Source organism: Silurus meridionalis, chromosome 2, assembly GCF_014805685.1.
Source record: "Silurus meridionalis isolate SWU-2019-XX chromosome 2, ASM1480568v1, whole genome shotgun sequence".
In the NCBI taxonomy this organism is placed as follows: domain Eukaryota; kingdom Metazoa; phylum Chordata; class Actinopteri; order Siluriformes; family Siluridae; genus Silurus; species Silurus meridionalis.
In genome coordinates this window covers 30,401,561-30,425,994 of record NC_060885.1, presented here as the reverse complement: position 1 = coordinate 30,425,994, position 24,434 = coordinate 30,401,561, and the positions used below count along the sequence as shown (strand labels likewise).

Below are 24,434 nucleotides of genomic sequence, written 5' to 3'. Positions count from 1 at the left end.
CTGCAAGAACCTGATTTTTAGGACCTTTTTTGGTTCTTTTTAAAAACTTTTTAAACAATTTAAAGGAAAGCTAAGGGGTAGGAATCAAACCGGGTGAGTCAGAAAGCAGCAACCACTTCACTGACCATTACACCAACACAGGAGAGGCAAACAAGCCTTTACTTATGGGACTCTTGGCTCTTCTATAGTTAGGAGACCACTGTTTTCTCTTAGATCATGATGGTAGAGGGTCAAAACTTCTCCTTCCTGTTCATTCTCTCAGTAACTCGAAGTCTATGAGAAGTGACTCAGGTACAAGAACCACATCTCCAACACCTGCACCACTGATATACCATGATTTGCCAGCAACCAATTTTAATGAACTTTCATTGTTCTGTTTTTAAAAACTTCTTATAATGTTCAATATGAAACTAGAGGTAAGAATCGAACCAGGGAAGTCTTTCATCATAGATCACTAATGGCATTACTTCAAAACTCAAAACTTTGTTAGACATGTAAATAAGCAGGAAAGACAGAGACAAAGACAAAGAGACACAGACACAGCTTTAGAAAGAGTGAGAAACAAATAGAGAGACAGCAAGAGAGAGACATATACAGTGAGACAGAGACATTTACTAAAAGAGACACAGAGACAATTAGATAGAGAAAATAGAGAGACAAAGATAGAGAGATATAGTCACTTCCTGTTGGAAGTGTTTATCCCGAGCGACTCTTAATGATCTCATTTACTAAATGAGCAGTAGTGAGTTAAAGGCTTGCTCAGGTGCCCAAAACTGGCAGCTTGGAGGTGTTAAACATGTATCATATGTACAGCATGTAATATATATGTATGCATATGTACAGTGATTAAATATAAAGGCTATATCAGTGCAGAGACGTGTGAGCATCATTTAGAGCTTTTGTTATGTTTCCACACGGACAGTTAATGAGGTGACACCGGAGAAAATGCACCTCTTCAAGTCGTCAGGAAGCTTATATATATAAAATTATAGACATTTTACAGATTTAAATGATGTATTGTTTTTATCTGTACGACCAATAATCATGGCGGATTTTGGTGTTTGATTTGAGACTCTGGAGTTCATTTATTTATTTTATATCCAAGTAAAGAAAGGAAAAAATTTGGTGCCGTTTAAAATAATTTACATTTTGACAGCCAAATATATATATATATATATATATATATATATATATATATATATATATATATATATATATATATATATATATTAATACAAAACTAATTAAAAATGATGTTACCTAATGAATGTGTCCAGGCTGAAGATCCACATATAGAACACAAGCAGAGAAAAGATGATGATCAGGAATGTGTCTGTTCTCAGTCATGTTTACATCACTGACTCCCTCTGTCTCATCCACATTAACCCCAAACTTCTTACTGCCTTCTGCCCTGCTGATTCTTATCTTCGTAAACAAGTCCGAACTGGAACACGAACAGTGATGACTGCAGTACAAAGCTGACTGCTTTCAACAACTAAATCATAATATTTTTTTTTATCTGTGCAGGTAGGGATGTTTTACAGGCTCTAAACCATCATTTTAAATGAAATATGCAGAATTAATCTCATCAGCTCTTTCTGATCATCTGCTGCTCAGATGTTTTTGGAACCCTGAGACACTCATAACCAAGAAGTGCAGTTGATGAAGTTTTATGACATAATCCAATTCTGACTCAGTATAAACAAACCAGTGAGTACATAATATACAAGCTACCATCTATAACATATATAATGTATTTCTCCTAATGAATATTTTCTGCGTTTCAGTTCATGATGATTTCCAGCCTGGGAAGATTCAAAACCATGTCCTGTAAAGACATCTCTCTGCTCTGCTCTATGTGCTCTCTTGATATTATGTGACAGTGTGTGATCATAGAGCTGCTATAAAGTAAACAATAAACCAACATTACAGCTGACTGTTCACATATTTTGCGAGATTCACAGGATTTGTTGGGGATCAGGACTAACACAGGAGTGCAGCTGGTTTTGTTCTAATAATCTTTATTAAGGTACAAAACTGAAGATCTGAGAACCTCTTATGCATGTTTGAAAGGCAGATGTGAACATTGTCATGGTGTTACACTGCACATTCACTTCATCTACTACAATAATTTAATGTACTGAAAATGATTTTACTCTGTCCACCCTAAATATTTATAACCTAAATCCCCACTGTTCTACTCTACACACAGAGCTGTGATTGTAATAAACTGGGAACGAGAGACTCAGAGCTCAGCATTAAAAAACACCACCACATACAAGTGTTACTCATATCAAAAGACAGCTTTTGATTTCAGAAGTAATAAATGTGTCGACTCTTAACTTGATCAAATATTAAAGACACACACACTTTTTTTTAACTGAGCATCAATAGAAAGAATAAAAAAAACATAAGGGACATATAACGAAATCAGTCACATTACACCAACACAGGAGAGGCATATGCAGTTCTCCCCTCATGCAACATGCAGTAATGATTATGCAGTATTTCTAAGAAGTAAGAACTTATAGATCTTCGTGTATGTATATAATTATATATGTTATAATTAACAAATGGTTTAATATTGGTGAACATTAAACCCCCACACCCTCAATCACACCCCCTCAAACACACACACACACACACACACACACACACACACACACACACACACACACACACACACACACACACACAAATGTGGTAACAGTAAGAACAAAGGTAACCAGTGACTTGTGAATTTAATGTAGTAGTTTATTGTCTTATTTGTACAGTTTTCTTTCACTTCAATTAAAAATCTTGATCAGAAACTATTTACAGAACAAAAAAAAAACCAAAACAAAAAGTAAAAAATAAATAAAAAACCGCTATGTACGAAACCTCCCACCTGTTTGAAATCCACTTGTCTTCTTCCAACATAAACCACTTTACATCTGAAAGAAAACACGCCTTATGAATGCACTATTTTCACATTTCCTCACCACACTGACAAATTATTTACAGTATATACAGTTTTTAATAAATCCAACACAAGAACATCAGCGCTTTTTAGAGGAAACCATCTTGACAGGGATCCAATGTCCATATGGCAGTCTGTTCCCCATGCTGTCTGCTCTGGACGTTACCTTACTCTCTGTAACATGAACTGTTGAGGTGCTTATTGGTTTGGCAACAGTGTTCTGAGGAGAGAGAAAACTTAAGTTAAACATTTACATTATATGTCAAAAATATTTAAAGAAAAAAATATAAAAGCAAGTCTATGATGGCATGAAGCAGATCTCTACTTACACTTAGACTGAAGCTTATCGGTTTTTTGCTGGAGACACTCTTGAAATCCCGTCTTCATCTGCCACGCCTTCATTCTGCGGAAATGAAAAGAAGAGACGATATTATGAACACGAACACAATGAAGAGTTATTTTTTTAACAAAACATTTTACATGCATAAAAAAAAAAGAAAACAAGTAAACCAAGTCTACTTATAGTGCTTTGGCATTGTAGTGCATATGTTTGTACCCATCTTTGCCAACCGCTTGTGCTGCAGTCAGAGAGAAAATGAACAAAATGTCTAAAGAGAGTTAATAAAATAAAACTGAATCGTAAATAACATTCAGTAAAAAAAAAGAAAGTCCAAACCCCCATCCAGCGCTCTGTGCGCAGGCTTGTCTTTGTATATGCAGGTTCTTCTGATTTAAGGCCCTTTAATAGCCAGTCCGTACAGCTGAGGTTCTTTAGACACACAGAACCCAAGGAAAACTCTGGTAAATAACAATGCACCCAGTTCAACCATCAGGTACCTCATATCAGGTACAACATTAAAAGTAATGAAGTGCTGCTTCAGTCAATACAGTACATGTGGAAATTCTAGGACTAACGAGATTTGTTTCACTGAATTTACTTGACCTTTGCGCATTACAAGATTTTAAACCGTCGTGAATAATGATGTCTCTCGAGAGAAATGATTTTCCCTTCTTTCTCCTACTCCAAACGGTGGATTAGTGCAGACCACTGTCATGTGATCTACAGGAACAAAAAAAACGATACAAAACACAATGCAGTTGAAGCGCTCCAGCAGACATTCACCAAGATATTCAAGAAAAAATGTGTTGCATCTCACTTTTTCTTGTTCGCAAAGGGACACACACACACACACACACACACACACACACACACACACACACACACTTGTATTGTACTGTTACCTAATCCGGACAAGACAGTATGTAGGTGGTCTATATTTTTTGTCTTCGTCACGATTCCATTACATCCATCAGTGAAAAACAATCATATCTGAGGAGATAATTGCATGATGATCCACGTTGCTTTATGACAGATCTGTGACACTTATTCTGTTTCTCTTTAGCCAAAGATTAAACAGTCCATGTCACATGCATAGTAGAGACTTCTCATTTTACCAGCTTTTAATCAAATAGGCTCATCTAGAACAACAAAAGATCTCTTGCCTTTAAAGCAGTTTGTTATGGATTTCAGTTGATAAAAATGAGATTCATTACAACACTCACTTGTGATCGTTTCTTTAGTGGCACAGGGTCTGGTCTCACTCTCCTATCAGAGTCAAACTCTAACACCTCTGTCACATGTTCCTCATGATAGCTCACACTGGTAGGCAGTTTCACGACATCTACCCCGAGAATCTTCGCTGCATTTTCTCTGGCAATATTCAGAAGTTCCTTTTTGTCTGGAGAGAAACAGTATAAAAAAAATATGTAATACGTACAGGTTCAGATATACTTTGGCATCGATCAAATTGACACGGAGTAATTTAGTTTTACCTTTCTGACTAAGACGAATGGAGCACTCTGGGGATTTTGACCTGTCCCTGGAGTATCTCCTCACAGGTGAAGGGGAGAATCTGCACCGGTACCTGCCAATGTGAGCGCCTCTTGTTCTCCTGTAGCTTGATGAGCGAGAACGGGACCTCCTCGACCTTCTGTAATACCTCCCCCGGGAAGAAGAGCGGCTGTTAGACCGCGAATACCGGCGATCTCCTCGGCGTGTCGAGCGCCCTCGGTTCGGGCTGTAACGGCGAGATCGGTGGCGACGACAGCAACGCGAACGATCCGAAACTCGGTAGCAGCGAGGGCGAGAACGAGAGCGGAAACTGCTGCTTGAATCTGAAGAGAAGCGTGATCCGTGACGGGAGTGTCTCCGTGACCTGCGCGACACTGAGGGTGACCTGCTTTGATCACTGCTGGAATAAGAATGGCCACTGCTGCTGCTGCTGCTGCTAATACTACTACCACTGATGCTTCGACTGCTCGAGCGTGAAGATCGGGGCGTCAGTGAGGATTCCTGGACGAAAGCAGGCGGCGTTCTCTCACTAAGATGAGAGCCGTTAAGCCTAGTAGACTCTTCAGTCCTCATTGTCAGACCTGCAAAATGCATTTTTCAAATTAGTGTCAAGAGTGACTGGGAAAAGAGTAATGAATAAAGGTGGCAGAGTAGAAAAGAAATGAATAAATGTCATGATAAGATACTTAGGACATGATCAGAGAAATGGAAAAAGAGAGCAGGGTGCTGAGCCACAAATCTTCTGGAACATTCAGGTCACATTGTGGAAACTCCTCCCACACATCCTACACAACTGAGCCCAGGATTACAGCAAAACAACCCTGTTCATCTACTCGACAAAATGACCAAGTGTTCAATCATTTCTCTCTTATTAACTCCAGTTTGGGTTTTTCAAAACCAACGCTGATTAGTTGCGTAGCAGTTCTTAAGTTCATGACGTGTTTATTACCTATTTATAACCTACAACTTACCTCATAAGGCAAAGTCTATTAGAATCCTTCCCTACTTGTCCACCATGTTTAGTTCTAAATATAGACCATAAATTAGACCTTAAATCGCTGCAATTAATTTATCTTTAATATTTAAACATGTGTAAGAACATTACTAAGACATTTCATTGTTTACATTAGGTCTGAATTATGCTAATAGCACAGGCTAACACGACGGACAAACAAAAATCTAAAACGGCTCATAGATAATCATTTATTTTACCGACGTACAAAAAAACATAACATTGACATGCAGCTTACCTTATCGAAATGATGGTATATCCTCTGAGGAAAAAAAGCGAAATTAAACTTTTTTTAGTCGCTGTTCAGAGCTTGAAAATCCAGAACCTTCCTCAAGCACTGCCGCTGACTGAATGATGGGAACCGGTATAGACCGGTCGTTTTCACACACACACACACACACACACACACACACACACACACACACACACACACACACACACAAGCGTGCTGACGTCACAAGAACAAACAGGAAAATTCTAGAAAGAAACCGAAGCCCCGCCCCTAGGCCTCGTCACTCATATTACATTTTCTTTTCACATAAAATAATATATACACACATACACACACACACACTTCTTTTTTTCAATATTTTTTAATAAGTTTATTTTGCATTATTTTAAGTTTTTTTCCTGCGAGCAGACAATAAACAGTAAACAGTCACAAGATTTGAGAACTGACTTAAATGATTGAGAGTAAAAAGGAAGAACAATTAGTAACATTTATTGGATTTAAATTAAACATGAGCTCTTTTTAGGAGTAATCCGTAAACATGGGTATGATGTGTAGAAATGTACATGAAATTGTTTTAATAACAGACTTACATTTTTTTCAAAACAGCAACCCTACATAAAATTTTTCCCAAATGATTTGAATTATTAAAAATGAAAATTAGATAAAATTATTAAAATAAAATAAAAACAGATTTCACTGATTGGAGAAAAATGAAATTGAACAAAACAAATTACATTAAGTGCTTCATCTTTGCCACTTTTTTTTCTTAGACCTTTTTCTCTGGATAAGGGCATCTGCCAAATGCCATAAATTGATGCATGAACGTGTTCTCTTTCCTCTTCTTAAAAAAATGACCATCTTTCTTACAGCACATGATTTACCACTAATGTATGTTTGCACATGAGCCCCAACCCTCCAACCATAATCAACAACTCAGTCAACACTGACCCTATGTACAGTATGTTAGATCAACACCAATTATTACAAATTTCACTTGCTGCTTAATTAAAACCATACATATAATCATATCTTTAAGTCAGTCAAACTCGATGTAATAGAATTAGAAATGTACACAGTATTTAATAGACATAAGTTTACTCAGAAGGCTAGTGTACATAAAAATGTGTACTCCTGAATGTGTTGATCCATTCATAATTATTCATATCAAACATATATGTTTATATTATTTCAAAATGCCTATAAAATTATATAACAACGAGGATGAGGGAGACTTTACCCTCATCATGAATTTAATCATGAATTTTAATATCTCTGATATGATGATTCCACATCCCAGTTGACCATCAATTCTACTCCAATAAAATAACATTTTATATATACACACACACACACATAAGGACTATGGAATAGCCATAATCACGACAATGATTTGTAATCAGTAATGTAACACAATTTTAACAAATATTTTTGCTTATTCTCCACTAATACATTAATAGTATACTCTATAAATAGATATTAGAATAATTCATGACTTATGGACCTTCTAAAACATCAGGTAAAATATGCTATAAAACACTTAAGTGCTTGAATAACATGATTAAAAACATCCAGTATTAACAAATAAAGTGCTTCAAACAGCACAGCATGCAGTTTTCTAATATCCATAAAGTGCCAGATGAAACTATCTACATAATAATTTACAGAATTTTCATTTCCACAGTGGATTATTGGATATTATTTTAAAATGTTAGAGTGAAGTCTACAGATTAGTATGTTTTGTTTTCTTTGGTTACATCGTACTTTAAGGTTGTGGTGGCTGGGTGCTGCTTCAGGGTTTTGAGCAGCTGATCAGCTTCTGGTCGTTTCTCAGGATTTTCACATAGCATTTGTTCAATTAGCTTGCTCTATAAAAAAAGAATATGCAAGTAACCAAGTATTAGATTAAAATAGTAAACATATACAAATTTTCCTAAATTCTAAATCAATTACAAAAAACAAAAGCGTTTGGAGACATGCAATCATATTTGATGCCTTATATATCACACTAATAAACTACATCTTCATTGTGAACGTTCAGAGTTGGAAACTCATGTCTAAAAGTATGGCCAAGTTTAAAGCACTCAACACTGAATGTAGCATTGAAAAGCATGAAATAAAATGAATGATAGACAATATAGACTGAAAAAGACTATAGCTTTTTTTCTGTTCTGTTAAATAGAATATGATTTTACAGAAAAGCAAGAGACATTTTCAAAAATGAAAGAGAAAACAAAACTATTAATATAATTATGTTAAAATGAATAAGAAGGTGACAAGTTTTGAAATAAATCTATGCTGAGTCTTTTATATTGCCAATATATTGCTGGATAAATAGTCGGTTACAATTATCACATTGGTCTTAATATCACAATTACTTATCAACGTATCACAATTGCTTTGTCCTTCATTATTTAATAAGTTTTTGTAGCTACAAAATCAAACTCACATTTTATATGGGCACAGAATAAAGACTTTCTGAGCTGTCAGATTAATAAAAAAATATCAATTGCATGAGCCCATGATGAAAGGAAAACTCACTTCTGCTACACTTGCAGTTCCTAATTTTGTGTACAAAATATTATTATAGTGACAACTAATCCACCTAAAAAAACTTTGCTTGAACTTTAACATTCAAGTTTCTTGTGTATTTGTGTAAAAGTCTGTAATTTCACCTGAGGTTTGAATACCAATTTGCACAATAATATATTAATTTTATTTGCACACCTACAAATAATGAATCTGAATAAGGCCCATAATGCACTATGTAGAATAGAAACACTTTTCAAACAATGCTTCAAAACATTATCAAATGGTGTTGTGTTAAAATGCCTTCTCAAGTATAAAAACCTTCATAAAATTGACCTATGACAATTAAAAACCTTCATACTAGTAGACATGATTTATACATGGTGAAAAATATAATTCAAATCACAAGCACCAATAATACTACATACATCAAATGCGTTCTAAAGAGGATCTCACTTACTTCAAAAGCAAACATTCTGCAGAAGTCTTTTGGGAATTTTTCACTTCGTATATCATCCCACAGCTGAAAATGACAAAAGTGGAAAATATTTTTCAGCTATACGTTTTATTTTTTTTTTAGAAATTTCTAACATAAGCATTTGTGTAACAAATGCATAAGTTAACCAACCTTAGATTTTTCCGTTTCTGTTTTAAAACACCAAAGCATCTCAAAGTAAATAAGGCCCACAGCATAAATATCCACTTTTCTGTTGTAAGCTTGCTCTTTTCTCTGAAGTATATACAAATGTTAAAAAGACAGAATGTACAGCACACATTTTTATTGTATTATGTGAATCTAGAGAACAGGTGTCTAACCTGTTCAGGGCTCATATAAGAAAAAGTCCCGGCTTTAGAACGTTCCAGTAGACTTTTATCGTCTTCTTTTTCCTTTTCTTTGGTAGCAAGTCCAAAATCTCCCACCTTCACTTCGCCGTTATGTCCAAACATTATGTTTGCTGGCTGATTTAAATGAAATAAACAAAGCAGCATTAGCAATTACAATACTGAAAAGCTTCAGGTATAAGATTCAGTGATTCATTTATCATCTATATTTTAGTTTTAGTTTTCCCAGTGTTTTTAATGAATTGCTTTAATCAGTGGTCTACCTTCAGGTCCCTGTGAATGTGATTCTTTGAATGGACATAATCCACTGCCTCCAAGACCTGTTTTATTATCATTGTTGCATCCTGCCTCCGTTCTGGGTATTTTTCAGGGTGATCGTTCCTTTGTTCAATCCATTCACACAAAGTTTCTCCCTCACAGAGTTCCATCTGAATATAGAGGTATTGTGATCCACTGTCACAGCTAGAAACAACAAAAAAAAACTGACTGACAAAATAACATGTAATGTAAAAAAACATTATAACTTTTTAGCATGTAAGAGCAAAATATATACTGTTAGTGTTTTTTATTTAATTAATGCCTCTGATATCTGAAAAAAACCCCACAAAAAACCCAATAAAGATAATTTACTATGAACTGCTGGAAGTTTCTGATGCTTCATCTTTGTACGCAGTCTCCTCTATCCATGATGTGTAGTAACGCACTATGTTAGCTTGGACAAGACTGGACAAAGCTTTGACCTCTCTGCAAGCTTTTCTAGAGCACAAACAATTAACAAATAAGCATGATAAAAAACAGTAGAATGATAAAGTCTTCACTCTGTACATAACAGTAGTGGAATGATTTTGTTTTATGTACTTAGTAAACTTCACTATCTTGACAGCAAAGAATGTATCTTCAAGCTTTCGCCTGGCCTTGAAAACGCCACCAAAACCTCCTTTTCCGATTTTAGTTATTGAATCAAACTCCTCTAAAAACCTACAGGGAAACCAAAAAAGAACATGTGATTTCACTTTAGAGCATTCTTAGTGAAGTATGAAGCTTCCATTAATTGTTTTATATATATATATATATATATATATATATATATATATATATATATATATATATATATATATATACACATATGTACAGGGCAAACACTGACACAAATAAGAGAAAAGGTTTTCACAAACATTTTAAAACCTTAAAAATGCACAAAAATTACAAAATTTGCTAAAGTGCTTCAAACAGCACAGCATGCAGTTTTCTAATATCCAAAAAGTGCCAGATGAAACTATCTACATAATAATTTACAGAATCTTTATTTCCACAGTGGATTATTGGATATTATTTTAAAATGTTAGAGTGAAGTCTACAGATTAGTATGTTTTGTTTTCTTTGGTTACATCGTACTTTAAGGTTGTGGTGGCTGGGTGCTGCTTCAGGGTTTTGAGCAGCTGATCAGCTTCTGGTCGTTTCTCAGGATTTTCACATAGCATTTGTTCAATTAGCTTGCTCTATATAAAAAGAAAATGCAAGTAACCAAGTATTAGATTAAAATGGTAAACTTTAAAGCATATACAAATTTTCCTAAAATCAAAAGCAATTACAAAAAAACAAAAGCGTTTGGAGACATGCAGTCATATTTGATGCCTTATATATCACACTAATAAACTACATCTTCATTGTGAACGTTCAGAGTTGGAAACTCATGTCTAAAAGTATGGCCAAGTTTAAAGCACTCAACACTGAATGTAGCATTGAAAAGCATGAAATAAAAAGAATGCTAGACAATAAAAATTGAAAAAGACAATAGCTTTTTTTCTGTTCTTTTAAATAGAATATGATTTTACAGAAAAGCAAGAGACATTTTCAAAAAATGAAAGAGAAAAGGAAACCATTAATATGATGATGTTAAAATGAATATGAAGGTGGCAAGTTTTGAAATAAATCTATGCGGAGTCTTTAATATTGCCAATATATTGCTGGATAAATAGTCGGTTACAATTATCACATTGGTCTTAATATCACAATTACTTATCAACGTATCACAATTGCTTTGTCCTTCATTATTCAATAGGCTTTCGTAGTTACAAAATCAAACTCACATTTTATATGGGCACAGAATAAAGACTTTCTGAGCTGTCAGATTGATAAAATAATGTCAATTGCATGAGCCCATGATGAAAGAAAACTCACTCCTGCTACACTTGCAGTTCCTAATTTTGTGTACAAAATATTATTATAGTGACAACTAATCCACCTGAAAACTTTGCTTAAACTTTTTTTATACTATTAATTGACGAATAGTGGTATAATCATGTGCTTAACATTCAGGTCTTGTGTATTTCCAGCCAAAACATACATTTCTGCATGTAATTCAACCAGACTGTCAACCGGACTGTGAAACTGCTACACACTAAAACTGATATTGCACAGGAGAACCCCAACCCCACAAAATACACACTACTATCCGAACAGTAAAAGTCTGTAGTTACGCCTGAGGTTTGAATACCAATTTGCACAATAATATATTAATTTTATTTGCACACCTACAAAAAATGAATCTGAATAAGGCCCATAATGCACTATGTAGAATAGAAACACTTTTCAAACAATGCTTCAAAACATTATCAAATGGTGTTGTGTTGAAATGCCTTCTCAAGTATAAAAACCTTCATAAAATTAACCTATGACAATTAAAAACCTTCTTACCAGTAGACATGATTTATACAGTACATGGTGTAAAATATATTTAAATTCACCTGCACCACTAATACTACATACATCAAATGCATTCTGAAGAGGCAAAATCTCACTTACTTCAAAAGCAAACATTCTGTAGAAGTCTTCTGGGAATTTTTTACTTCGTATATCATTCCACAGCTGAAAATGACAAAAGTGGAAAATATTTTTCAGCTATACGTTTTATTTTTTTTTTAGAAATTACTAACATAAGCATTTGTGTAACAAATGCATAAGTTAACCAACCTCTCCTTTCCCACTTTGTTTTTTAAAACTCCAAAGCGTCTCAAAGTAAATAAGGCCCACAGCATAAATATCCACTTTTCTGTTGTAAGCTTGCCGTTCTCTCTGAAGTATATACAAATGTTAAAAAGACAGAATGTACAGCACACATTTTAATTGTATTATGTGAATATTGAGAACAGGTGTCTAACCTGTTCGGGGCTCATATAAGAACGAGTTCCGGCTTTAGAACGTTCCAGTAGACTTTTATCATCTTCTTCTTCCTTTTCTTTGGTAGCAAGTCCAAAATCTCCCACCTTCACTTCGCCGTTATGTCCAAACATTATGTTTTCTGGCTGATTTAAATGAAATAAACAAAGCAGCATTAGGAATTACAATACTGAAAAGCTTCAGGTATAAGATTCAGTGATTCATTTATCATCTATATTTTATTTTTAGTTTTCCCAGTGTTTTTAATGAATTGCTTTAATCAGTGGTCTACCTTCAGGTCCCTGTGAAAGTGATTCTTTGAATGGACATAATCCACTGCCTCCAAGACCTGTTTTATTATCATTGTTGCATCCTGCCTCCGTTCTGGGTATTTTTCAGGGTGATCGTTCCTTTGTACAATCCATTTACGCAAAGTTTCTCCCTCACAGAGTTCCATCTGAATATAGAGGTATTGTGATCCACTGTCACAGCTAGAAACAACAACAAAAAAAATGACTAACAAAATAACATGTAATGTAAAAAAACATTATAACTTTTTAGCATGTAAGAGCAAAATATATACTGTTAGTGTTTTTTATTTAATTAATGCCTCTGATATCTGAAAAAAAAAAAAAAACCCCAATAAAGATCATTTACGATGCTTCATCTTTGTACGCAGTCTCCTCAATCCATGATGTGTAGTAACGCACTATGTTAGCTTGGATAAGACTGGACAAAGCTTTGACCTCTCTGCAAGCTGTTCTAGAGCACAAACAAAAAAGCATGATAAAAAAAACAGTAGAATGATAAGGTCTTCACTCTGTACATAACAGTAGTGGAATGATTTTGTTAGATTTTACTTAGTGAACTTCACTATCTTGACAGCAAAGAATGTATCTTCAAGCTTTCGCCTGGCCTTGAAAACGCCACCAAAACCTCCTTTTCCGATTTTAGTTACTGAATCAAACTCCTCTAAAAACCTACAGGGAAACCAAAAAAGAACATGTGATTTCACTTTAGAGCATTCTTAGTGAAGTATGAAGCTTCCATTCATTGTTATATATATTGTGTATATATATATATATATATATATATATATATATATATATATATATATATATATATATATATATATATATATATATATATATATATATATATATATATATATATATATATATATATATATATATATATATATATTTACAGAGCAAACACTGACACAAATAAGAGAAAAGGTTTTCACAAACATTTTAAAACCCTAAAAATGCACAAAAATTAAATAATTTAGAAATCACATACCTTGATTTTGTTGATTGGTTGGAGAGTGTGGTATTCTTCACTGAGGGTTTTGGTTTTTTGAGCACATTAATATCAGATTGCTCCAAAGCAAATTGTAAAGGGGAAAAAAACAGAAATGTTTAAATGAGTTTTCTAGTAAAACTGCAATGGCAGTGAAATGCAACAGTAGAATTAAAAAAATAATAATAAGTAGAATTTTAACAAAATACCTTTTTACTAGTTACTGGTGAACAGTTAAAATTTGCAGCCAGTCTGAAAGAGGAAACAAAACTTACTTAATTGTACTGTGTACAAAATAAATATGCTTTTTTATGCATTTGTTAACTTACTTTATTTTTGTTTTAACGACTGGTGGTTGTGGTTCTGGTACCTAAAATCACATTCAAATACAGAACCATAATTTTAACCAAACAATTTACATATTATCCCAGTATTTCAAAACTCAAATTATCCAACCCATCTATCTTTACATCACATGGGCAATTTTAGATCCATAAATTAATTTCTTTGAAATGTGCCTTAAACTGTACTTGGATGTTTATTGTGTGTAATTTCACAGTATTATTACATGAAGTACCACAAATGGTAGACTTACAGAAAATGAATCTTTAAATGTGATAGACTCCGATTTACTATGACATTGAGAAGTTTTCTCAGACATGCTGGCATCGTCTGTTGACTCACTAATTAGGGGGGAAAAAACAAAACACATTTAATCTTTCAATATTAATTCAAATTTTTTTTTTCAAAATTTCAAATTTTTTTCTTGCTGAATAGGTAACATATCACGAAGTAACAATTTTATTTGAACCTTACCTGTTTTTGGATGGTGATGAAATCTGAAAAAAAAGTAATTATATTTTACTATGGCAAAAGATACCTATTTCAAAACTAAAATTAAACAAATATATATATATATATATGTGTTTTACCCGACTGCTTAAACCAGATTCCTGAAGTTTAAGGCAGGCTAGCTTAGCTGCTTTTTGTTTTGCCTCTTTTGCACTCTTTCCCTGTGCTTCTGGATATTTTTCGTTGTTTATAACGACTTTGTATACAAAGCTAAAAGACAAAAAGGTTGTCATACAGGATACATTTTGGGACAATAAAATAATGCATTCAGTACTCACTCAGGATCATGTGCAGGCCCTTTTCGCTCCACAAGTTTAAAATCACATACAAGTTTATATTTCTGACAGTGGCTGTTAAGGATTCCTATGAAGTTACTGTCCGGTGTTGTATTTCCAGTATCTGCAGGTGTGTTTAGCTCTAGATTTTGAAGATTGGTGCTGAGGGATGACAGAGATTAATTAGCAGGACTAATAATATTAATTCATATATGTATTAGAATACGTTAATTAGCATTATTTTGCCATTATTCTGTTATGAAAAATATTTAGATAAACTATAGCGGATTTGTTAATAGAACTAAAACAACATGTAGAGAAATTATTCTTTAGTTCCATTTAACCAAACCCAGGCACATACTCAAGATTTAATATATTACACAGTAAGAAACAAAATAAGTTTGATAAGAATAAAATTAGGAAATGAGGCGTACCTGAGATCTGCACCATCTGAATTTTCTTCCCCGTTGCCATTTTCATCAATGAACTTCAATATGAAATTGATTTAATTACTTAAAACAGCCCAAAGAAATTTACCAGGTTTGAAAATAAGCGAAAACATTTAATCTCTTACTTTGTTACTTTGCTCTTTATTCTGTTCTGTAAGAAGCTCATAAACCAGTTTTGCTGCTGCCTCTTTGGCGTCTTTTTTGCTGTTGCCAATGGCTTCAGGGAATTCTTTATCACCACAGACATAATTACAAGCATAAGTGCATATCCTAAACAGAAAAAAACAAATTCACAATAAAAAATCTCCTGTTGTTCAGTTATTCAACAATTAACGTTTTAAAGGTTTGATACTCACTGGAGGTTAGAGGCCAAATTCATCAGCATTGTTTCTTTTGGAACAAATTGTAGCTTATTCTTTTGGGAGTGTTCATTCAGCCAGCATATGTAGTTGGGTTGAGTTAAACGTGAGTAATTGACAGAAGAGGACACGTTTGTTTCCTGCAGGAAACCATTACATGTCTGTTTCAATCACATTCCACAATCATGAACTGTTATAAAGTGTTTAATAGAGCTCTGTTTTCAGTAGCCTGTTGTAACGTTTATTATATTGTCTTACATATCTTTAAAATAAACACTAATTTGTTCTTAAACCTTTTCTTTAAAGCTATATATGTGTATATTAATGGGCACAAAAAAATGCAATTCCATAAGTGCACCGAAGAAAGAAAAAACGTAATAAATTAAACATGTCCATACTGTATTAACCGTTTCATCGTTTTCTAAAATGGAGAGGGCCTTCTTTGCAGCATTTTGCTTGGCATCTTTCTTGTTTCGTCCCGTTGCCTCAGGATAAGTCTTATCATTCACCACTACCTTTACAGTAAATCTAGAAGACAAACAACTTAAAGTTAGAAAGGAGAGATGCTGGTAAAAAAAAAAAAAAGTGAAGTATGAATTTGTATTCAAGATTTTGTACATATTTATTTTACATGACTCCTACACACACATACACACACAAACTGTAGCAGTGAGTATGAGTAGGCATTTGATAATACACTATATCGGCAAAAGTATTGGGTCACCTGGTCGTAAGTAAGGTATGTGATTTTTGAGCATTACATTCCACATTTAGTCCCAATTTTCTCTTATAATTTCATCCACTCTTCTGGGAAAATGTACCACTAGGTTTTGGAGTGTGCTTATGGATATTCAGCCACAAGGGTATTACAAAAAGCAGGTACTGATGTAGTTGAGGAGACCTGCGGTGCAGTCAGCTTTCCAATTTATCCCAAAGGTGTTCAGCAGGGATGAGATCAGAGCTCTATAGCAGGCTACTCAAGATCCTCTCCAAAGCATGTAAGCCATATCTTCAAGGATCTCACTTTGTGCACAGGGGCATTGTCATGCTGGTGACAGGTTTGGGTTTCCAAGTTCAAGTGAATGCAAAATTTTACAATTTGAGTGGTAACAGTTTGAAAAAAAACAACATATAGCAGGAAAGGTCAGGTGACCCAAAACTTTTGGCAATATAGTGTACACACCTATTTTCCTGATTAAGAGAAGAGAAACAGAGCTCTTCTGGTTTAGAAAATATGGTTTAGAGATATACTCACATCTTGCTGTGTGCTGGTCCAACAGACTGCACCAGATCAAACTTCACAGACCAGCCGTTTCTCTGTGCACATTCATTCAGTCTTCCCACGTAATTCGTTTGGCCGGCGTCCATTTAGAGAATATAAAAATAACAAAACAATATTAAATAGAAACAATACAACTTCAGAGATGTGTGATATCTGACCCACTGTAATACTTAAACTCCTGCTCCACGTAAACACAACCAGCTGCGGGTGTGTGTTTCGGCTTTGGTTTCGTTTTAGGTGGAAGAAACGAGGCAAAGTTTCGTTTGACAGATATTAAGGCGAGGAGACGGGACACCAGTTGACCAATAAGATTTTACGCTGAAGCTAGTCATCGGTGACGCAAATGCGTAGAAACAGGAAGTAGTGGTTTTTCGTTAAATCATTGTAATGCAAGGATTTTTTATTTTGGTTATTACGATTTAAAATAAATAAATAAATAATACAATTCCTAAACCCTATTTTTTCCAATTGTTTTTATATGGGGCTTACATCCTACCTGGACATTTGTATTACCTCCAGCAACTCCAATGCCCACTGTGTCCTCTGTATGATATTTCTGCAATTTTGTTTTGTATATGTGACTGGATTTCTTTCTTGCATAACCCTGGCATTGATGAACTACACAGACAAAAGTGTTAGGACACCTGACTTTACAAGACATATGTGGGTCCTAAACTGTTCCCACAAAATTAGAAGCACACAATAGCATAGGGTGTGGTTCTTTGGATGTGCTTCAAGTTCACTTGAACTACTAGACCCAAACCTGTTCCAGCATAGCAATGCCTTTCAACACAAGAGCTTCAATTCAACACAGGCTGCTATAGAGCGTCTGACGTCAACCCAACTGAACACCTTTGAAATGAATTGGAACACTTACTGAACCCCAGGCCTCCTCACTCTATTTCAGTACCTGACTTTACTTACACATATGTGACTGAGTACAGGTCATCACAAGCGCACTCTAAAATCTAGTGGGACATCTTTCCAGAAGAGCATAACAGCCTATTGTGACTAATTATAGAACGGGATGTTCGAAAAGCACATATGAATTTATAATCAGATGTCCACAAACTTTTATCTATATAGTGTATGTATTAAAACAACAGCATTCATTTAAATACTTCCTGGGATGGTTCTTCAAACTGTTACTTAATTTCAATAAAAAAAAACATCTTATAACTATTTTCAATTCTTTTTTTTTTTTTACCAGATCGTTATTCAATATTGAAGTGTTGCATAAAAGCCACATAAGTCTGTGTTTGTGTGTACATTTATGTTAAATATGATCTCAAAATATTTTTGAACATTGACTTTATTTAGTATTTCAGTATTCATGAGAATGTACAGACTACAATTTTACTGCACAAAGCATCATATACATAGCACAATGTATTTCTTAAATTCTCTCTTGTATTGTAGAATTAGTATTGTTTCTACTTATGTTATTACTGTCATTCTTGATCGTGAATGTCTGTGTCTATTAGATCCGTAAATATATAAATATTTCATCAGAATCATTATTGGCAAAGTGTGTTGACACACACAGGGAATTTGGAAATTAGCTTGGACTATACAAGACAAAACAGACAATACAAGACAAAACAGACTATACGAAACAATACAGATATGAGACAATATAAGCAATATAAGTATTAAATAGAACAATGCACAGAGTATATTACAGATCAGTAATGTACGTAAAGTGTGAGAGTGCATGGTAGTGCAAATAACAGTATTGTGCATCACGTAAGATAAAAAGGTTACTTGAGAAAGTTTGTATAACATACAGCAGTAACAGTGTGTGTAACATAGGGGGATGATGTAATGACTGACTGTTCTGATAATTAAGTACTTATAGATATGAAGCAGGGAATATAATTAATGTCAGTGGTTAATGAATGTGAAGGGATAGACACTGTTCCTGTGATTGGCAGTTTTAGTGAACAAAGTTCTGTAGTGCCTGCCAGAAGGGAAGAGTTGAAAGAGGCTGTGTCCAAGGCCCGGGTCTCCTGCCCATTTTTTGGTTCTTGTATGGTCTTTTCCTGTCCTGTTTTGTTGCTGCTCCAAACCAGATGGTGATGGATGTGCACAGGACAGATTCAATGACTGCATTGTAGAACTGCATCAATAGCTCCTGTGGCAGACCAGACTTCCTTATTTGGCATAGAAAGTACATCCTCTGTTGGGCCTTTTTGAGAATAGAGTTTATGTTGGACTCGAAGGTCTAGAAGGTCTCCACAGATGACACAGGACTGTCGGATATTGTGGGGGAGGGGTGTTTCCTAAATGTCCACTATCAGCTCCACAGTTCTGAGTGTGTTTAAAGTGCATTTAGCTTTTATTCCAAAGTATTCAGTATTCTTATAGTGTATCTCTATATTTCAGTGAGGGGTTTTTAAACATCCAGCTGCAAAAGGAACTAATACATTTCTCATAGAAAATGTCATCATATACAGTATCAATAAAGTAATCTTTAGGCTAAGGGCAACTGAGCTGGTGTATGTGGTAACTATACGTACATGAACAAAGTGCACTTTTATGGCAGGCACACTCCTGATAAAGTAGGCAATGATTCTATGTCTGAGTCATACAGGTCAGGTGTATATACTGTTTTTACTCTGGGTCAGGTTTAAGTCTGATATATTTAATATATATGTGGCAACTGTGGTCTATGTTATAACTGTACATGAACAAAGTGCACTTTTATAGCAGTTACTTTCCTGATAAAGTAGTCAATGAGTCTGTGGGTGTGCGGTGGAGAATAAAGTGGAGAATAAATATTATCTACAAAATTTAGTAGAATATTGACAAAATATTTTTCTTTTGCATGTCATTTTAGTTATAGCTAATACTGAAATAATATTGCAATTCAAAATGTAGTCAGTTGTGTAATGTATATAGCCAAACACACACTGACTAATGATTATGGCAGTTCCCAATCCAGGATTATGGTTTTACTGTTGCTTAATGAACTCTATCCACAATTATTTCTCTTGACAAGTATCACACCTAAAGAAGTAAAGAAGATCATTTGTGATCATTAACTGTTTTAGGTTTACTGATTCTAGTCACACATTAATTACTTATTTGAATATACTGATTTGGCTGATTATACCACAAAGATATATTTCATGCATGACAGAAACACATAAAAAAAGGTTAAAAGGTAAAAATAACTAAATCAGGGGTTACTCCATAATCAGGGCGGGGAATCAGTGTGTTAGTGTGTCAGATTCACATTAAGGTGCATGTTTTTATTTTTAAACTTTGACCCCGAGTGTTCCTAGTGCTTCGACTCTTTTTAGTGAGTCGGCTCATTTGGTTGAACCCCGGAAACGTGGACACACCTCATTACTTACAATTCATTGCCGCTTCTTTTTATCTGTAGAAAAGCTTGATATATATACTTGATATATATCATGTTTGTTTTAAAAACATTCTTGTATAATATACGCGAGTCGGCTCCCATCAACCAACAAGCCGATTCGAACCACAAATTACACGTCTCGGAAAGTTCGCGCTTTTTATCGCGAGATTTCGCAGCCAGCTTCGTTATCCCCCTTTCCCTCTGTACAGATACAAATCGCTTGCATCATCGTGACCGTGCACTTTATTGGCCTTGTTAAATAGATTAGGAGTGTACGTCGTGTTTGTCGTTGGGAAAGCTTTCACCTCGAGAGTTTGATCATGGAGATTTTGGACATTCTCCCTGCCAATTTCGGCTATGTGATCCTAACTTACTTCTACAGCTGGGTCATGTTGACTTACCTCGGCGTGAACGTCGGCCGGGCGCGGAAGAAGTATGACGTCAAGGTAAACATTTAAGAAAGAAGATTTGACATGTCGTGCACGTCTTCATCTCGTGAAAAGAAATTGCGATGCAAGAAAACTTTGAAATGGTTTTGTTTTATTGTCAGAGACCTGTCACCACGATTACCAGGTGCTCACAGTGTTTGTTTACCTGTCAGGCCGACCCTAGCTCATTTGCATTCGAATAATAATTTGCATAATATTAAAGTTAATAAAAGGGGTTAAAAAAATAAGTCTCTTACGACAAGTTTCATCCTTCTGTAGTGGTGTTATTGCTAATTATTGCTAATATTAGGCCAAACCTGGGGCCATCGCCAAATGGCGGTACATTTCAAATGAGATTGTGAAATCTCGCGATATTAACCACACCAGACATGTTAAAGCTGGTTACTGGATTATGCTAGCTACTAATGTATAACAATGGATACCACTTTGTGTACAAACTGTGTTATTACTCAATAAGGCTTGTTATAACTAAGTAATACATCTTAGACTGTTCGTCTTGGACGGTCAGACCACAAAGTCTGTGATTTTAGTTCACGTTTGTATGTACAATCAGTGTAAACATGCTCAATGAGTCACCCAATCCTGTTACGGAACACGCATGGACATACAAGTCAAGATGGACAGTACAGACAAACATCAGAATAGAAAAGTAATCTCTGAGACCAAACGTGGCATGGATGTCTGGCATTGCTCAACCGTATTTGCATCACGGACCAGTTTCAGGGTTTTCCAGCGGCTGGTGGCAAAAAAACCATTCTGCCACAATGAAAGATTTCAAGGGTAAATGACTCGACTTGTCTGAGCTGATAGAAAGAGTGTAGTAACTCAAATAAGCACACTTTACATCCACACAGAAAAGCATCTACGCATACACAAATTATTGAAGCTTGAGGTGAATGGGCCAAAATAGGTTCCACTTCTGTCAGTCACAAACAATAATGGAAAAGCTGAAATGGGCTCATCCAAAGGGTAAACATAAAGCATCAAAAATTAAGGATATAAAAATACTAAAACTAGTCTTTTTGTGACTGAGAAGAGTCCTTTTTTATGTCTGAATCATAAATCTTGAAAAAATAAAATTGTGCATTTTTTGCACACCGATTATTGTAAATAAGGTTTACTACATGTTTGCCATATCTAAAAGAAATAAACAATTTGGGGTAAAAAGGCCTGACTTCCGCATTTGATCTTTCCTCTCCTGTGTCATTTCCAAGCTACCGAAGAACAGTTATAACGTGATTGTGTATACATTTTTTACTTAATGTTATATAAACTGTGTGCTCTTAGTGTGATACCTGGGTCAAACTTACATTGGCATGTTTTGTTTGTGTTTGCAGTACCCCACTATGTACAGCACTAAGGACGACGTGTTTAACTGCATCCAGAGAGCTCATCAGAACACCCTAGAGGTTTATCCACAGTGGCTGGTATTCCAGACCATTGCTTCACTGGTATATCCTGTAAGTAGATCCTTTATTGTGTCCTCATTATATCTGTCCTCAAAAAGGAGTGTGCATTGAGGGCTGTGTATGTGTGGTGATTTGTTTTTGTGTAAATTGTCATGCTTTGTATCACTGGTGTAAAAACCCATACACTTTACACAGCACTTGTATTTAGCTTTCTTCATTGTGTTTGGTGTCCACAAACTTCTTTCTAAACTTGTAGGTGTTTAGTTGTTGGTTGATGTTTAACAGGGCAGATTAAAGCAAACAGAAACACCTAATCAAACAGACAAGTAGCATGAAGAAGTTAACCAACAGCAAAGATAAAACCGTCAGTATGCAAAACCTGTATAGTATAAAGAAATAGTATACATTGTTTTTTATATACAAGGCCACATAAATATGTATACTGAGTATCAAAGTTCCTTTTTTAAGGTTCTAGAAGTTCATTTAATAATCGTTCTTGTTATTTTTGTCTCAATTCTCTCTATTTAGACGGCTGCCGCTGTTCTGGGGGTTATTTGGGTGACCAGCAGGTTCTCCTATGCCTGGGGTTACTACACTGGCGGTAAGTTCTTTAGTTTTATTTGATTTGTCACACAGTGGACATAGAAACTGGAATGAGTTCCCTGTATTTTATACATGAAATCTTTTTCCCACACTTTGCAACCTCTAAAAGAGGTTCTGATTCGGTGATTATCAACATTTATTAATTAATCTTCCAATGAGGGAAAATTTAAAGTAGCCAGTCTGACATGTGTTTGGGGAAGTGGGAGGAAACCAGAGAACCCTGACAAAAAGGGAGAACAGGCAGAGAAAGTCTGGCAGAAGTCCAAGCTAGGGTTTTAAACTGGGATTCTTAACTTCTTGGTTGGTCACTCGTTCCTCCCCAGTGTGATGAAATCAGTGACCAACCAGGAAGTTAAGGCACCTCATGCCATCCTGAGTGTATTCATTGTGTTCTCTTTCTTTTCTTTAAGACCCAGCCAAGAGGATGATCGGGGCATATGGCTACATTGGCCTTTTCGGATTGATCTTCCTGTCAATGTCTGTGGCACTGCAACTGCTTGGAGTCATTTAAGAGCGTATAAATAAGCTCTTCTCTCGTATATAACACTGACCAAGTTCTCTTTAAAAAACATTTTGTTATATCCTGTTAATAATTTTCACAAGTATTCATTGTCATTTATCTGTAATCCCAAGATACATTGTTCCATATCCTTGACCATAATATGCACATATATGCATGCAGTAAATGTTTTTTTGTAGAACTGTGAACACTCATTTCTATAGCATTAGCCATGGCATTGGTATTTCTATTATAAATATACAGTGAAACGAACTTTCACTGTAAACTAAATATATATATTTTGTAACTTTCATGTGCCTTGAATTTCAGCTGGAATCATAATCAGAATAAAATACATTCATATTTTAAACTGTCGTTACATTTTCATGAAGATATTTATTTATATATATTTATTCTGTTTTACTTGGATATCCAATGTTAAATATGCAGTAACGACTGTTATGTTTAAATTAGATTTGAGGTAAAGCGATAGAATTTTAATGTTAATGCTAAAAGATATAAAGTAGATATTGAAGATATTACATATTAAATGAACACATGAAATAAGTCAACTTAAGCCTGCTGTTTTCTGAATGAACTCTGAATCTTTGGTAGATTTCTGAATGAAATCTCCCAAAACCCTGACCAGGAAAAAAAAAAAAATTTTGAATGAAATAATGAACATGGTCTGCTGAGTGCCTTTTAATAAGTAAACAATACCTTCATTTTTGAGATTTCATACAACCAATGTCAATGTAATGCATCTATTATTAAAAACATTTCAATATTATTTAATCAAGGGGGCCAAGATTTTCCACCAGACCAGAAGTCACTAAGACTTTGCATACTGGTTAATAGAAGGCCTTAATTTTATAGGCCTAATATCAAGCCATTTCTAAAGATTTTGTAATGATTAGATGTCATTGATAGGAGAATGTTGACCAAAAGAATCAGAATAACTGAAGTTGTGTTGTTTTGTGTAAACATGAGTTTAAATCTGCCCTG

General features: G+C 34.8%; 3 protein-coding genes and 1 long non-coding RNA gene across 6 annotated transcripts; 2 read left to right on the top strand and 2 right to left on the bottom strand.

Moving 5' to 3' along the window:
* The first annotated feature begins 52 nt into the window (after positions 1 to 52).
* On the top strand, positions 53 to 3,003 carry LOC124377042. 2 transcript variants are annotated; one of them, XR_006924046.1, is made up of 3 exons: positions 53 to 93; positions 1,528 to 1,710; positions 1,788 to 3,003. It is a non-coding gene; the product is annotated as an uncharacterized LOC124377042 (long non-coding RNA). The 2 variants fall into 2 exon arrangements; XR_006924045.1 differs by lacking the exon at positions 53 to 93 and having other exon boundaries at positions 1,390 to 1,710.
* On the bottom strand, positions 2,997 to 6,217 carry rsrp1 (arginine/serine-rich protein 1). Of its 2 annotated transcripts, XM_046836298.1 has the most exons (5): positions 6,062 to 6,217; positions 4,793 to 5,392; positions 4,523 to 4,698; positions 3,289 to 3,362; positions 2,997 to 3,179 (listed from the first exon to the last, which is right to left on the bottom strand). In XM_046836298.1, the coding sequence occupies exons 2-4, from the start codon at positions 5,382 to 5,384 to the stop codon at positions 3,303 to 3,305; spliced, it is 828 nt and encodes a 275-aa protein (XP_046692254.1). In that variant the 5' UTR covers positions 5,385 to 5,392; positions 6,062 to 6,217; the 3' UTR covers positions 2,997 to 3,179; positions 3,289 to 3,302. The 2 variants fall into 2 exon arrangements, with proteins under 2 accessions (XP_046692254.1, XP_046692263.1); XM_046836307.1 differs by lacking the exons at positions 2,997 to 3,179; positions 3,289 to 3,362 and adding an exon at positions 4,126 to 4,289.
* Positions 6,218 to 6,528: 311 nt separating this feature from the next.
* On the bottom strand, positions 6,529 to 17,356 carry eif2ak2 (eukaryotic translation initiation factor 2-alpha kinase 2). The gene is made up of 26 exons (XM_046834548.1): positions 17,076 to 17,356; positions 16,219 to 16,348; positions 15,818 to 15,960; positions 15,587 to 15,731; positions 15,447 to 15,499; positions 15,016 to 15,174; positions 14,818 to 14,947; positions 14,702 to 14,724; positions 14,481 to 14,568; positions 14,215 to 14,255; positions 14,095 to 14,137; positions 13,886 to 13,965; positions 13,444 to 13,563; positions 13,241 to 13,345; positions 12,876 to 13,074; positions 12,586 to 12,729; positions 12,398 to 12,499; positions 12,230 to 12,292; positions 10,820 to 10,923; positions 10,283 to 10,402; positions 10,055 to 10,180; positions 9,688 to 9,886; positions 9,398 to 9,541; positions 9,210 to 9,311; positions 9,042 to 9,104; positions 6,529 to 7,920 (listed from the first exon to the last, which is right to left on the bottom strand). The coding sequence occupies exons 1-26, from the start codon at positions 17,186 to 17,188 to the stop codon at positions 7,783 to 7,785; spliced, it is 2,877 nt and encodes a 958-aa protein (XP_046690504.1). The 5' UTR covers positions 17,189 to 17,356; the 3' UTR covers positions 6,529 to 7,782.
* A 3,286-nt stretch (positions 17,357 to 20,642) lies between these two features.
* mgst3b (microsomal glutathione S-transferase 3b) lies at positions 20,643 to 23,799 on the top strand. Its single transcript, XM_046837929.1, has 4 exons — positions 20,643 to 20,915; positions 22,256 to 22,378; positions 22,856 to 22,928; positions 23,341 to 23,799. Exons 1-4 carry the CDS (start codon positions 20,790 to 20,792, stop codon positions 23,439 to 23,441), a joined length of 423 nt encoding a protein of 140 aa, XP_046693885.1. The 5' UTR covers positions 20,643 to 20,789; the 3' UTR covers positions 23,442 to 23,799.
* Positions 23,800 to 24,434: the final 635 nt, after the last annotated feature.